The sequence below is a fragment of the Mangifera indica genome, chromosome 12 (genome assembly GCF_011075055.1).
Source record: "Mangifera indica cultivar Alphonso chromosome 12, CATAS_Mindica_2.1, whole genome shotgun sequence".
In the NCBI taxonomy this organism is placed as follows: Eukaryota; Viridiplantae; Streptophyta; class Magnoliopsida; order Sapindales; family Anacardiaceae; genus Mangifera; species Mangifera indica.
Genome location: NC_058148.1, coordinates 9827532 through 9839454, shown reverse-complemented (window position 1 = coordinate 9839454; position 11923 = coordinate 9827532). Strand labels below are relative to the sequence as shown.

The 11923-nt window shown below is 34.5% G+C and overlaps 4 protein-coding genes across 5 annotated transcripts; 1 reads left to right on the top strand and 3 right to left on the bottom strand.

Annotated features, from left to right (window-relative positions):
* Positions 1–2: 2 nt before the first annotated feature.
* Positions 3–2478, bottom strand: LOC123193744 (clathrin light chain 2). Its single transcript, XM_044606831.1, has 3 exons — positions 2099–2478; positions 1413–1566; positions 3–584 (listed from the first exon to the last, which is right to left on the bottom strand). The coding sequence occupies exons 1-3, from the start codon at positions 2377–2379 to the stop codon at positions 234–236; spliced, it is 786 nt and encodes a 261-aa protein (XP_044462766.1). The 5' UTR covers positions 2380–2478; the 3' UTR covers positions 3–233.
* A 1760-nt stretch (positions 2479–4238) lies between these two features.
* Positions 4239–5008, top strand: LOC123193741 (pleckstrin homology domain-containing protein 1). Its single transcript, XM_044606827.1, has one exon. It carries the CDS (start codon positions 4340–4342, stop codon positions 4769–4771), a length of 432 nt encoding a protein of 143 aa, XP_044462762.1. The 5' UTR covers positions 4239–4339; the 3' UTR covers positions 4772–5008.
* A 1247-nt stretch (positions 5009–6255) lies between these two features.
* Positions 6256–7255, bottom strand: LOC123192045 (LRR receptor-like serine/threonine-protein kinase EFR). The gene is made up of 2 exons (XM_044604517.1): positions 6769–7255; positions 6256–6671 (listed from the first exon to the last, which is right to left on the bottom strand). Exons 1-2 carry the CDS (start codon positions 7253–7255, stop codon positions 6328–6330), a joined length of 831 nt encoding a protein of 276 aa, XP_044460452.1. The 3' UTR covers positions 6256–6327.
* Positions 7256–7757: 502 nt separating this feature from the next.
* Positions 7758–10601, bottom strand: LOC123193740. Of its 2 annotated transcripts, none has more exons than XM_044606826.1 (7): positions 10473–10601; positions 10191–10339; positions 10002–10097; positions 9797–9889; positions 9626–9715; positions 8356–8527; positions 7758–8169 (listed from the first exon to the last, which is right to left on the bottom strand). In XM_044606826.1, the coding sequence occupies exons 3-7, from the start codon at positions 10026–10028 to the stop codon at positions 7886–7888; spliced, it is 666 nt and encodes a 221-aa protein (XP_044462761.1). In that variant the 5' UTR covers positions 10029–10097; positions 10191–10339; positions 10473–10601; the 3' UTR covers positions 7758–7885. The 2 variants fall into 2 exon arrangements, with proteins under 2 accessions (XP_044462761.1, XP_044462760.1); XM_044606825.1 differs by having other exon boundaries at positions 10002–10085.
* Between the last annotated feature and the right edge of the window lie 1322 nt (positions 10602–11923).

The window sequence follows — 11923 nt, the reverse complement described above, 5'->3', positions numbered from 1 at the left end:
TGTTATCTAAAGCTCCACTAGAACGCTAAGATCTTATAATTAAGTTGGGAGATACAACTTGTCCAGGTTAGCAAGTTTTTTACATAAATGAACACAAATATTAAGTCTCACAAGCTGTAATATCACATCTGTGAGGATAAAAGGTTTAATTTAACTACGCAAGAGTCTAATAAACTACTCTTACATATCTTTTTGACTTCTAAAAGCCAACAAAGAAGGCCACAACAAAACTATCAAGCAGCAGCCACAACCTCAGCAACTGCAGCCTGGGAGGGAGCAGCTGAAGGAGCAGCCTCAGATGTTTTAGCATCCTTGGCAGGGACATGTGCTGGAGGTGGAGAAGGCTTCAAATGGGCTGGGGTATTGTGCTTCAATCTTATCAGTATCTGCCGCATCCTTGATAGATCAGTGGGTTTCCCAGGTTTTGGACCTTGGATCACGACAATGGCAGGCTTCTTTTCCTGGTCCTTCTTTGATTTCTTCTTCTCCATAGCTGGCACTTCATTAGGAATGAGCTCTGCAATTGCTTTCCAGTAATTCTTATCAGCTTCAGCATGAAACTTCTGCTGGTTGACCACAAATAGCTGTCATATGAAGAGGCAAAAGCCAGAGATATTCATACATGAATGCCCAATATCCAAAAGATTCAAGAAGCATCAATACTTGTTCAGGAATTGTGCAAAGGATTAAGGATTTCCTCATGCAAAGCAAAGTAAATGGTAAGGAGAGAGGCTGAAATATTTAAGCATCATTTAATATCCTCTGTTTTGCATCAAATTATTTTTGAAGCCACACATTTAAAAGACCAATACAGCACATGCACTCTGCGACAGCATAAAATAAGCTCCCAAACAAATTGGGAAGTTGAAACTGAATTAAGAAATTTCTTGTAGTTCCAATCTAATAGCACAAAGATAAAATGATGATCAATAAAAGGCAGCAAGAGAGGCCAAGTCCATGTCGCTAAGCTATATACACAAGATATCAAAAAGTATACCAAAATATTATAGACCATACAACAGGCAGTTTTCTTAGACATTCAGTGGTTTTGAGTATTTGCGTTCATAAAAACTTCTTTGGCAGCATAAGTTTCTGGCATGAGTTCCACTAACTGCATTATGGTTCAGAATGATAATAAGAAGTAACAGCACATTCACACAAACCCCACACTCTTTTTTCTATGCATATATTAATTACTAAATCATTAAGTTAAATAATCACTCAAAATATAACACAACACCACCAAGATAACCAGTCAAAAATATGTCTAAATGAGCCAAGATGCAGAGAAACATGATAACCATGCCACACCCAAAATTGAACCAAGTGTCACAAAAGCAGTCACCAAAACAAATACTGCTACAAAAGAAAAGAAAGCTAAACAAACAACAAAAAGCAATATCTACTCTCACCTTCTCTCTTTCCCTGTTTGTTTCTTTTTTATTTTCACAAGTCATTGCCCTCTTCCTGTAGAATTCAACTTTGTATTCCTCTGCTTCTTCAATTATCTGGTTCAACATCTCTTTCTCTTTCTTCTCCTTCTCCTCCAATCGAATTGCATTTTCCCTAAGTATTACAACAGCAATCCCCAACATAAACACTATTAGAAAAAATTACAAAACTTCACAAGAGCATGCTACACATATCATCATTACATAAAACCTTAGATTCAACAAATAAAAATCACATATTATAATGAAAAGAAAGAATCTTTATCAGTTCTTTAAAATGATTAATAGTAATTGAGCTCAACTAAACACAACAGTACAAAACAAAGTTCATTCAATCGTTTCCCAATTGTAATATCAATCAAACATGAAAAGTCAAACTTTTTGGCACTTCAACTAAGTTTAATAACACATAAATTAAAAAATTAATATTGAATTTAATGCCTAGGTTTTACTAATAACATAATCAATAAAAGCAAAGAAAAGATCACAATTTTATACATTTTGTTACTTCAACTAATATAATCGGAACATAATAATAACAATAATAATAATAAAAACAACATTGATGCTACACTGTAGCATTTTGCTCGATGATTTTAACTAAATTAATAAAAATTGAAAGAAAAAATTAACAGATCTAAATGAACCTTCTCCATTCTTTAAGAGCGAAGCCCTCCTCCGGACTCATCTCCGACGGAGGCGGCAAAACCGGCCCGTCAGATTCACCGTTCTCATAGTCACCGTAGATCGACGGCTGCGATTGGAACACGTCATCTACATCGTCTAAAGAAGAGTTGTTGTTGAAGATAGCCGAATCAACAGCCGAGTCAGCACGGTGAGAGTCATAGCCTTGATAACCGTGGTCGTGAAAGGGATCAGCTGACTCCGCGACAGGGACTGAGTCAAACGAATCGTCGAAATTTGACATTGGTTTGGAGCTTGGTTTTGGTCCGATCTTCCCCTCTGCCCTATCGCAATGTCAGCGATAAAGTTTTTGCTTTGTTTGGGTGCTCTCTCGGGCCTAATGGGTTTTGACACACGGCCCATTTAAGTAGGCTAGAATTCTATAGAACCAAAATGCAAAACGCTACATAAATATATATATATATATATATATATATATATATATATATATATATATATATATATATATATATATATATATATATATATAATCGGTAATATAAATAATATATTATTATATAATTAAATAATTTTAAATTAATAATAAATAATTAAATACTGATATTTTATATGTATATTTTTGTTTTCTATTAATCTCTATAAACTACTAATTAATTTTCAAAAATCGTATTTGTGGATTGTAGAGTATGCCTTTGAAACGATGTTTCACATGGGAATGTTTACACTATTGGGATCTTGTTGGAGATGGTAACAAAGAAAACAATCACTCACCTTTTGTTTGAGGGAGGCCTCAATCTTCACAACTTTGCTAAAATGGTCTTGTTTGTAGTGGTAGAAATGGTTGATCCAATACCTCTAAACGATGTTGAAAATGAAAGTACTATCAACTATAAGCTGCTTTGACAAAGAAACAACAAAACAAAAAGAATGTCTCAATTAACTTAATTGATATTTCTTTTTTGAACCTTAAGTTAAGTTCAACTACTGAAGAGACGAATTTTAATTAATAGCTTTTGTTGTGGTAAGAATTTTTCACATTTTATGTGTATTTATATACGAAAGTTACGTTTCATCTTGTGTTTGTGATTCGAGGTGTAGCCAAACCAAATCAAATAGTGTTTTTCTCAAGCTTATCTTTTAAAGCAACACTCGATTCCATTGTATCATATTAATAGTTTTTGTTGTAGTGAGAATTTTTTGTATCTTTTGTGCATTAATATACAAAAGTTACATTTCATCTTGTCTTTGTGATTCAAGGTGTAGCCTAACCAAATCGAGTAGCATTTTTCACGAGCATATCTTTTAAGGCAACACTCTATTCCATTGAACTTGTGAGATATTGGCTAGATAACTATTATATTTAAATTTCATAATTTATGAATTTATGAATTATCTTGTATATTTAAATTAAAAAATATAAGTACAAGATTTAAAACATTTAAGAATTTATTGATGATTTATTTAAATTAGGAGCCCGTAAACTCATTAATCTAACCATTCTTAAATCCTAACTAAATATGTGAATAAATCAAATTAGATTGTGTTATGTCAATCTCAACTCAATTCATTATATTTATAGGGTATATTGAAGACTCATAATGTGATCTACACACGATCGACATACTAAATTATAATATTTTAATAATTTTTTGCGGATTGTATTAGACAAACCCACAAACTTTATTTCAAGACCCTTTTACAAACCACATGAATAAAGGGGTTTGGATTGTGTCACAAGCTGATTTAACCCCTTAAACATGTCTAATTCTAACTCAACGAAAGTAAGCCCAGTACAAGCCACCTTGCAAACTGCACCAGCACCAGCGTGGCTCAATTTGCAGCCCTAGACAGCAAAAGGACTTGAAATTTTTATCCACACCACACGAGAAAGTACACTTCATCAATTATTATATTCTCTCAAAAAGTACAACAAAAATAGGTGTATATGAATTTAAGCATTAATTAAATAATTAATTATTATGTTATCATTTAATTAAATAATTAAATATAAAATATTATTTAATTATATAATTATATATTATTTTAATATTTAATTAAATATTTAAAATTGGATAAATATAGAATATAGGTTGAGTTTATATGTGACATATATTAAAAGGTATAAATACCAAATTAATTTACCAAAAGTGAAAGTGAAAAATTCCATATGCCCCAACGGCCGAACATTTGGCTCCTTATATTCCACCAACAATCCAACCCAAACCCAACCCACCAATCGACCCATGGCTAGCTTGTGGAGGACTGTGTCGGGCCAAACTAATCAACCCAGCGACTACGACGGCGTCGAGTTCTGGTCAAATCCTGAGCGAACCGGTTGGTTGACAAAACAAGGCGAGTACATTAAAACATGGCGTCGCCGGTGGTTCGTTTTAAAACAAGGCAAACTCTTCTGGTTTAAAGAGTCAACTGTCACACGCGCCTCGCGTCCACGTGGCGTCATCCCCGTGGCGTCGTGTCTGACAGTCAAAGGAGCCGAAGATGTTCTTAACAAGCAGTACGCGTTTGAGCTGAGTACGAGGACGGAGACGATGTACTTCATCGCCGATTCAGAGAAGGAGAAGGAGGACTGGATTAACTCGATCGGACGGTCGATAGTTCAGCACTCGAGATCGGTGACGGATTCGGAGATCGTTGATTACGATAGCAAGAAATGATAGGTGAGGTTCTAGTTTGGTCTGGCCTTGTGGCAATGGTTAGTTAAACATGTTTTGTTTGTTTGTATTTTGTATATCGTGTTACTTAATACTTCAATTGTGTTAAATAAATTTGTGATTGTTAGTTTTTGTTTCTAATTGTAATGTTTATTATTATGGTAAATGAATTACTCAAACTGTTGTATGGAATTTATGTGAACCTGAAATGAATTTTTCATTTTAGATTCTGTACTGTTATTTGAAATATTGTCAGTGCTTATTAATCAAAATTTATATTCATGTAAATGGACGCAAAATTGATATGTGTGTGTGTGTGTGTGTGTGTGTGTGTGTTTGTGTGTGTTTTGGGTTAACAATTTAGAAATCCATCCTCGATCTCCCTTAGTGAACTTGGTTTCAAAATCGGCTTCCCCATTGAGTTGTAAACCTTTTCACCCTCTGTTATGCCTGACCACTCAAGTAAGTTGTGAGAGTTTTCTGATTTAGAATATTGTGTAAGGGGGATTCTGGATGTGGGTTATGAGTGAGACGTATGAAAGCTAGAAGGAAGGGTCTTTTTATGTGAGTTAAATTTCAAGCATTGATAATTAAGCTTGCAGAGTGGGACAAGATGATTGTTTTAAATACTTAATGGAAATTGAGTTGATTGTGTTGTAGAAAGTGAAAGAAAACTAAAAACAGTGATAGTTGTTCATGAAATTTAAGTCCAATAGTTGCATTCTTATACAATTATTGTATTCTAAAATCTATCTCATGGAGATATATTTCCCCCTATACTAATGCCTAAATTTACTTATAGATTAATACTTCATAAGCAGTTTTTATAAAATGCAATCCCTTTGTGACATCTGCGTTTGCATCCAGACTCTAGCATTTATCATTGAGCATGAAAGTCCAACCCTCTGTACTGAGATCAACTACACCTGCATCTTCATGTCTTTTCCCAGTGGCATATGTGGATCCACAGTGTCCATCACTTGACCAGGCAGTGCCTTTCTAGTAAATTTGTAGAGGTTCAGATCCTCCTTAAAATGCTCGTGGTCTCTTTGCTGTAAATCGTTCTAGCAGAAGTACCCCGTAACTGTACATATCTCCCTGGATAGACACTTGTTCACCCATACCATATTCTGCATAGAAATTCATATTAAATTGATTAGCTGATTTATTTTAAAACCTTTGTTCATTGTCCAAATAGTATATAGAAATTAACAGTGTGTGTGTGTGTCCTGGAGCAACATATCCAATAGTCCCCTTTATTTAACTGTGCTAGATTATTCATTCACAGAACCAGTAGGAATCTTTGAAAGAACTTTTGCCAAGTAAAATCACCCACATGAGCAACCATGTTTTCATCCAAAAGAACATTGTTGGGCTTGAGATCACAATGAACTATTAGTGTTTGACTATGGCAGTGAAGATACTCAAGTGAAGAAGCAACCTCAATGGCTATATTTAATCTGCAAGCAAGATTCTGACTTCCTATCTCATGTTTGCTATCTGCAACTTGTTTTAGATGAAACCAATTTCTAAACTTCCTTTTTGCATGAACTCATAGCTTATAGCTGTAAAATCATTACCTTAATAATCCACACTAGCACACTTAATTTCCTCAGGAGATTTCTGTGGTGGATGCCTCCAAGGGCTCTGTATTCAGATACAAAGCTCTTTGAAGCACCTGCTTGCTGATGATTGAGCACTTTAACTGCAATGATGGATTCATTCTGACAAAGGATTCCTTTATAGACAGAACCATAGTCACCAATACCAATTAGATTATCCTCAGAGAAACCATCAGTTGCTCTAACAAGCTCCCCACGAGAAATTTTTAGCAATTGATGGTCAAATGAATTAGAAGCAAGGTTCTCTGCTGACTTATTTCTTGACTTGTTTCTCTTATATCCTAGGACAAAGAAGCCAGCTAACAAAGTAAAGCAAACGAGTATTGTAATGACAATCTTGAGAACCAAAGAACTTTCTTTTCTGTTGGAAATTTTTACCTTGCAGGTTGGCAGCTTCAATTCTGTACATAGCTTTTTGTTTCCTACAATAGAAATGGCACTGGCATTGTGAATATGCCAGTTTCAGGAACTGCACCTCAAGCTCATTGAAAGAGAGATTTAACTTCTGCAGAAAGGGAAGTTCCCTAAAATAACTTGGTAGCATACCTGACAAGTTATTACATGAGAGATCCAGCTCATCTAATCCTCTCAAAGCATCTAATGCTTGAGGGATTGCTCCTTTGAAAAGAGTTCCTTTCATGCGGAGAGACACCAAACTTAAACACGAGCCAAATGTGTCTGAAATGCCACCTGACAATCTGTTCTCAGAGACGTTGAAGCATTCAAGTTCTTTAAGGTCAGCAGCTTTTGTCAGAAGGGAACCAACCAAAGAATTATGAGATAGGTTGATATATATAGCAGAGGAAAGGCTATAAATCGATAGAAGTGTATCACCATTGATGTTATTGTGAGAAAGATCCAACATTTGTAGCTTTTGGCAGTTACTGAGACTTGGGGTCCTGACAATTCGTTTTGCCCTAATTGGAGATCCAAATAAGTGATGTTACCAAGGAGGGACAGAATAATTGTGTTATGAACAGCGAACCAACCAAGCTCCGGGGACAGGGAACCACTGTGTGTTATGAGCAGAGTTGATGGAAAATAAGGTGAAGCTTAGACCAACTGTCTAAGGCATAGAACCAGCAAGGCTTTTAAGAGAAGAATTAGGATTCGCGACCTTTGAAGGTTCTGAAAGCCTTGTGGGATGCTTACTATGAGGTTATTCTGTTCCAAATTCAATCGGAAGAGTTGAGTGAGTTTGCCAGTTTTGAGTTAATTCCCAAAGCTCAGAAACAAGACTGTCGTTTTGTTTTTTTTGTTTTTTAAAATCTGATCTATAGATAGTGTACTGATTTCATAATAATTCACAGAAAGCACCAATTTTTTTATATATCTTCCCCCTTTAATTTCTATGGTTATTCAAGTCATTCCAAAAAGTTAACTGCCATAAATAAGGAAAATGGTTAATATCATTTTGCAATATCTATTCTCAGCCTTCAAAAGCTGTTCCAGAACCCATGTATTTACACCTCACAAGAGGTGAGACCAGAAATTCCTACATATCCTCAGGCCTCAAATCCCACCTAGTCTTGCGTATTTTCCACACGACTCTCCCAAAAAGGACCTTTTGTAACTCCTCTGAATGTGGTGGCGGCTCAACATCCACAAGCTCTGCCTCGTCCTCACCGTCGCTGATCCATCCATGGTAAGGCCTGCGCCTCCTAACAGGAAAGACATCTGCTGGTTGTTTGGACTCATTGACGTGTGGAGAAGCTGTGAGACTTTTTACAGAGCTCTTGTCCAAGTTGATGTCTTCAGAGCCACCTCCCAAGAGCATAACTATGAAATGAAAATGAAATTCAGAGGTATCGTTTGACGCAATTTTAACTTTAAATGAAGGAAGTCTGTAGAACATTTGGCAAACAGGGTTCCAAATACGGGGAGAAAAAGAAACAACTGCAGGGGGGGACGGCTTGTTTCTTTCTTCTACATTGTACGACAAAAGAAAAATGGAAAGCCACGTACCAGGTTTGTGAGTCACTACTGGAGCCTCACAAGTGCCATCCGTCAGTAATGTTGGATCTGCAACTTCATTGGTCGGCAATGCAACATTTAGAGCCTCAGCCTCCGCAGAGGGAAGAGCCAATGCGCCACTTGAAGATTCATAAATGGCTTCACCCCTCGAAAGCTCTTTTTTCTTTTATAAGGGTAAAACAGAGGAAAACAATGTTGTCAATACAATTAACTAGCCTTAAATATATAATATTCTTACCCCAAGAAAATAATTCTTGGCATAGAAAGGAGGTAAAATTAAAACTACCATCAGTACTAGAAATTATAAAATGATTGTTTTATTAAAAAATAACCAGCTATGTAATTGTAAACACACTGCTACAGCAGCATACAACCAAAGTACCACAAAATATGATTAATGGAGAATCTATGTTTGGGGAACATTTTAATTTAAGAAGTTGGGTGATTCAATTTACATTATTACATACCTATTTAGAATTAGTTTTCCTACTTTCAATTTGTTTACACTCCCCCTCTCTCTTAAAATCTCCCATTTCTCTTTTTCTTTACCTCTCCCTATTATTTTCTCCGCCTTCTTCTCTGCCCACCTTAGAAATCACCAAATAAATAATCACCACCACCAATAGCTATAGTATGACAGAGATGACAGTCTAAACAAGATATATCAACTAATTTCAAACTAAACTACAAAGATCATAAAGCAAAATAAGATGAAATATGGACTAGAAGAAAAATTAAGGCTCAAAAAAGTGTCAGCAAATAGGGAAATGAAAAAAGAACTCCTCAAGAGCCTGAGGCTTTTGAATCAATTATGTAAGCAAAATAGCAGCAAACAACTAGTTTTTTCATTATTTTAAATCAAAACTTCAGCCTCCATTTGCAATGTTGCATTCCAAGAAAATCTAATATTATAGAACCAAAGCTAAAATACTGAATTTCTTATTTCATGTTATTTATTTATTTATTTATTTTGTAACCACAGGTGTCATCTTAGATGCAATGACCTATCCTACAACCATTGAACCAAATAAGTCAAAAATTTGATATTAATAGAACATCAAAAGAAACTTGAACTCATATTTTTTATAGATAGAACCTCGGCTACCCCTTGGGGTATATCTCATGTTATTTTGTTATCCCAAAATCTCAATATAAAAAGTAAAGAAACATAAACGATTAAAAGTAAAAATCTACTTTCCCACCTCTTCTAAGATCAAATAATGCAACAGTAAACGAAGACAGAATTAAGAAAAAAATTTACCCTCTGCTGCTCCTCTTGGTCAAGAATGCTTTCGAGGAGGACCTTATAAGAACATTCTTCAATGAAGTACCAATTTTCTTCCCCGTATACCTAAGACCAAACCCCACATCCAACATTTGTAGTCAAAACAAAAATCAAAAGCTTTATGAACATGAATAAATAAACACTCACATCCAAGAGTTCTTTCACTGTTTTGAGTATTAAGTCATCATCATAACCATAAGGGCGCATAGCATCGAGCGCGGCAGCCATTCGTGTGTTTTTCTGCAGAATAAACCAACGAAAAGTGAAAAGAAAACAAAACGAAAATCCGCTTGAGCAAACAAAAAAGTGGGAAAGCGAGGGAAGCTGTGAGTGGATTACCAATTGACATTACCTTTATTGGTCTTCCTCCTGGTGCCATTGTTACTCAGTCTCAAAGTGCCTCCAAAAAGCTGGAACTGTCTTTCACATAAGATAACTGCAAAAACCGCTAAAACAAAACCTCATTGCCCACAGAAAAATTCCACAAACAATGTAAACCCAAAAAATATCAACATTTCCATGTTGAATGGATCTATAGTACCTGGATTTTTTGTTCCCTTCTTCTGGTACTGGGGACTTGAAATTTCTTCTTCGGCTGTCGTGATTGTTAATGAGAAGGAATTTTCTCACATTAGTTTACGTTTATTCAAATGAGTCCACATTGACACACAGAAAAAACACTGCCATAACCTGAAATATAATAGCAAAAATAAACAATCCATTTTACAGTCAGTCACAATCCCAAAAAAAAGCATAGAAAAAAGCTTGATTCAGAATGGGAAAGGGAAAGATTTTTCACGCCAGAGTGACCAAGCACACGTACCCTTTCTAGCGGCAACGCTTCTAGGAAGCTTCCCCTGACATTTACATTTTTTTTCTTTCAATTTAAAGGGAAAAAAAAAAAAAGAGAGAGAGAGAGAGGTATGAAATTGCTCTAGTACCCTCTTCATGTAAATTTGACTGCAGGACTAAAAAGAACTGTTTTCCGAAACTACCCTCGCTAGTAGAATGACAATGTGGATTTGGGAAAGGATAAATACGGTTAGAGACGGGAAAGTTCTTTTCAGTTATAGTTTCAAAATCTTATTATTTTACAAATTTTAATAAAAAATAATTAAATTTGTAAATTAAGAAAAAAATACGATAAGTTTTTAATTTTTTAATATTTTTAACTAAATTTTTTATTGTAATAATAAATTTCAATAAAAAAATAAATATTTATATTTTTTAAACTTAACGAAAACTTTGTTATTTCAACAGATGTTGGGTGGGAATAAGTCTTGTGGCCAAATAAAAAAAATCATTTTGTTTGATAAATTTATATTAGATGAAAGAATGCCTTATCATTTCTTACCAAATTAATGAAAACATAATATTTCGATTTGTCCGTAAAACGGTCAAGGTGGGTGGGTTGGTGATTAGTCAGAATTCTTTTAAAATTCAAAAATTTTATGATATTTTATAAGATTTTATAATAATTTATGTTTCTAAAATAAAATAACAATCAAAGAAAAATATTTTATGAAATTATATAAAACATTAAGATTTAAATCAAAACAGATATAATATATTATGATTTAGGGTACAATGTGATTCCATTGAGGAGAAGATTGGTGGACAAATTTGATGTTATGATTGAGCTTAAGTTATCACAAACTTGGAACAAAAGGGCTGAAGGTAAAGGCTGATAATCATAGAATGGAGAAGAGTACACTTTTGATTGTGAACTTGCAAGCAATGGCCAAGAGAAGGAGGATTGCTTGGAGAGTGCTGATTGAGGCTTCAAAGTTGGAGAATGATTTGCCAAAACTTGGAAGTGTCTTCACTGAGCTATATATCCATAGAGCCATTGCATTTGAATCATACATAGTACCCTATAAGCTAGTCTCATATTAGTGTATGAAAACTTGATCTTGACCTCTGTTGTGGCTCAAATTATGAGCTAATTAATGTTGAATCCAGTTGCACCCTTTTGATGAATACTCCTTAGAACTTGCATATTCCACTCTAGGATTTTCAGTTTTATTTGAAGGTGAATAAAAAGGCGATGAAAGGGAGATTGTTTCTTCTCTACAATTAAAATGAAAGTCACTTTTCTCCAAGTTTTTATTTATACATTAATCAAAATATTTTATAGTGAATTCTAAAAGTTAATAAAATTTGTGGAGTATTAAAACTTTTAAAGTAAAGGTTTAAGTTCAAACATTTATTACGCTTGTAAAACATTGATTTACTTGATATAATAGTTATTTCTTGAGCTTACTCATTCAATAA

Coding starts and splice junctions, on each gene's coding strand:
- LOC123192045 (XM_044604517.1), bottom strand. CDS start 7,255: ATGTTGGATCTTTCTCACAATAACATCAATGGTGATACACTTCTATCG. Junction 6,672..6,768: donor TGAAGCTGCCAACCTGCAAG/GTAAAAATTTCC, acceptor TCTTTGTCCTAG/GATATAAGAGAAACAAGTCA.
- LOC123193740 (XM_044606826.1), bottom strand. CDS start 10,028: ATGGCACCAGGAGGAAGACCAATAAAG. Junction 8,528..9,625: donor ACCAAGAGGAGCAGCAGAGG/GTAAATTTTTTT, acceptor CCCTTATAAAAG/AAAAAAGAGCTTTCGAGGGG. Junction 8,170..8,355: donor AGTAGTGACTCACAAACCTG/GTACGTGGCTTT, acceptor TTCATTTCATAG/TTATGCTCTTGGGAGGTGGC.
- LOC123193741 (XM_044606827.1), top strand. CDS start 4,340: ATGGCTAGCTTGTGGAGGACTGTGTCGGGCCAAACTAATCAACCCAGC.
- LOC123193744 (XM_044606831.1), bottom strand. CDS start 2,379: ATGTCAAATTTCGACGATTCGTTTGACTCAGTCCCTGTCGCGGAGTCA. Junction 1,567..2,098: donor GCTCTTAAAGAATGGAGAAG/GTTCATTTAGAT, acceptor TGTAATACTTAG/GGAAAATGCAATTCGATTGG. Junction 585..1,412: donor CAAACAGGGAAAGAGAGAAG/GTGAGAGTAGAT, acceptor TTCATATGACAG/CTATTTGTGGTCAACCAGCA.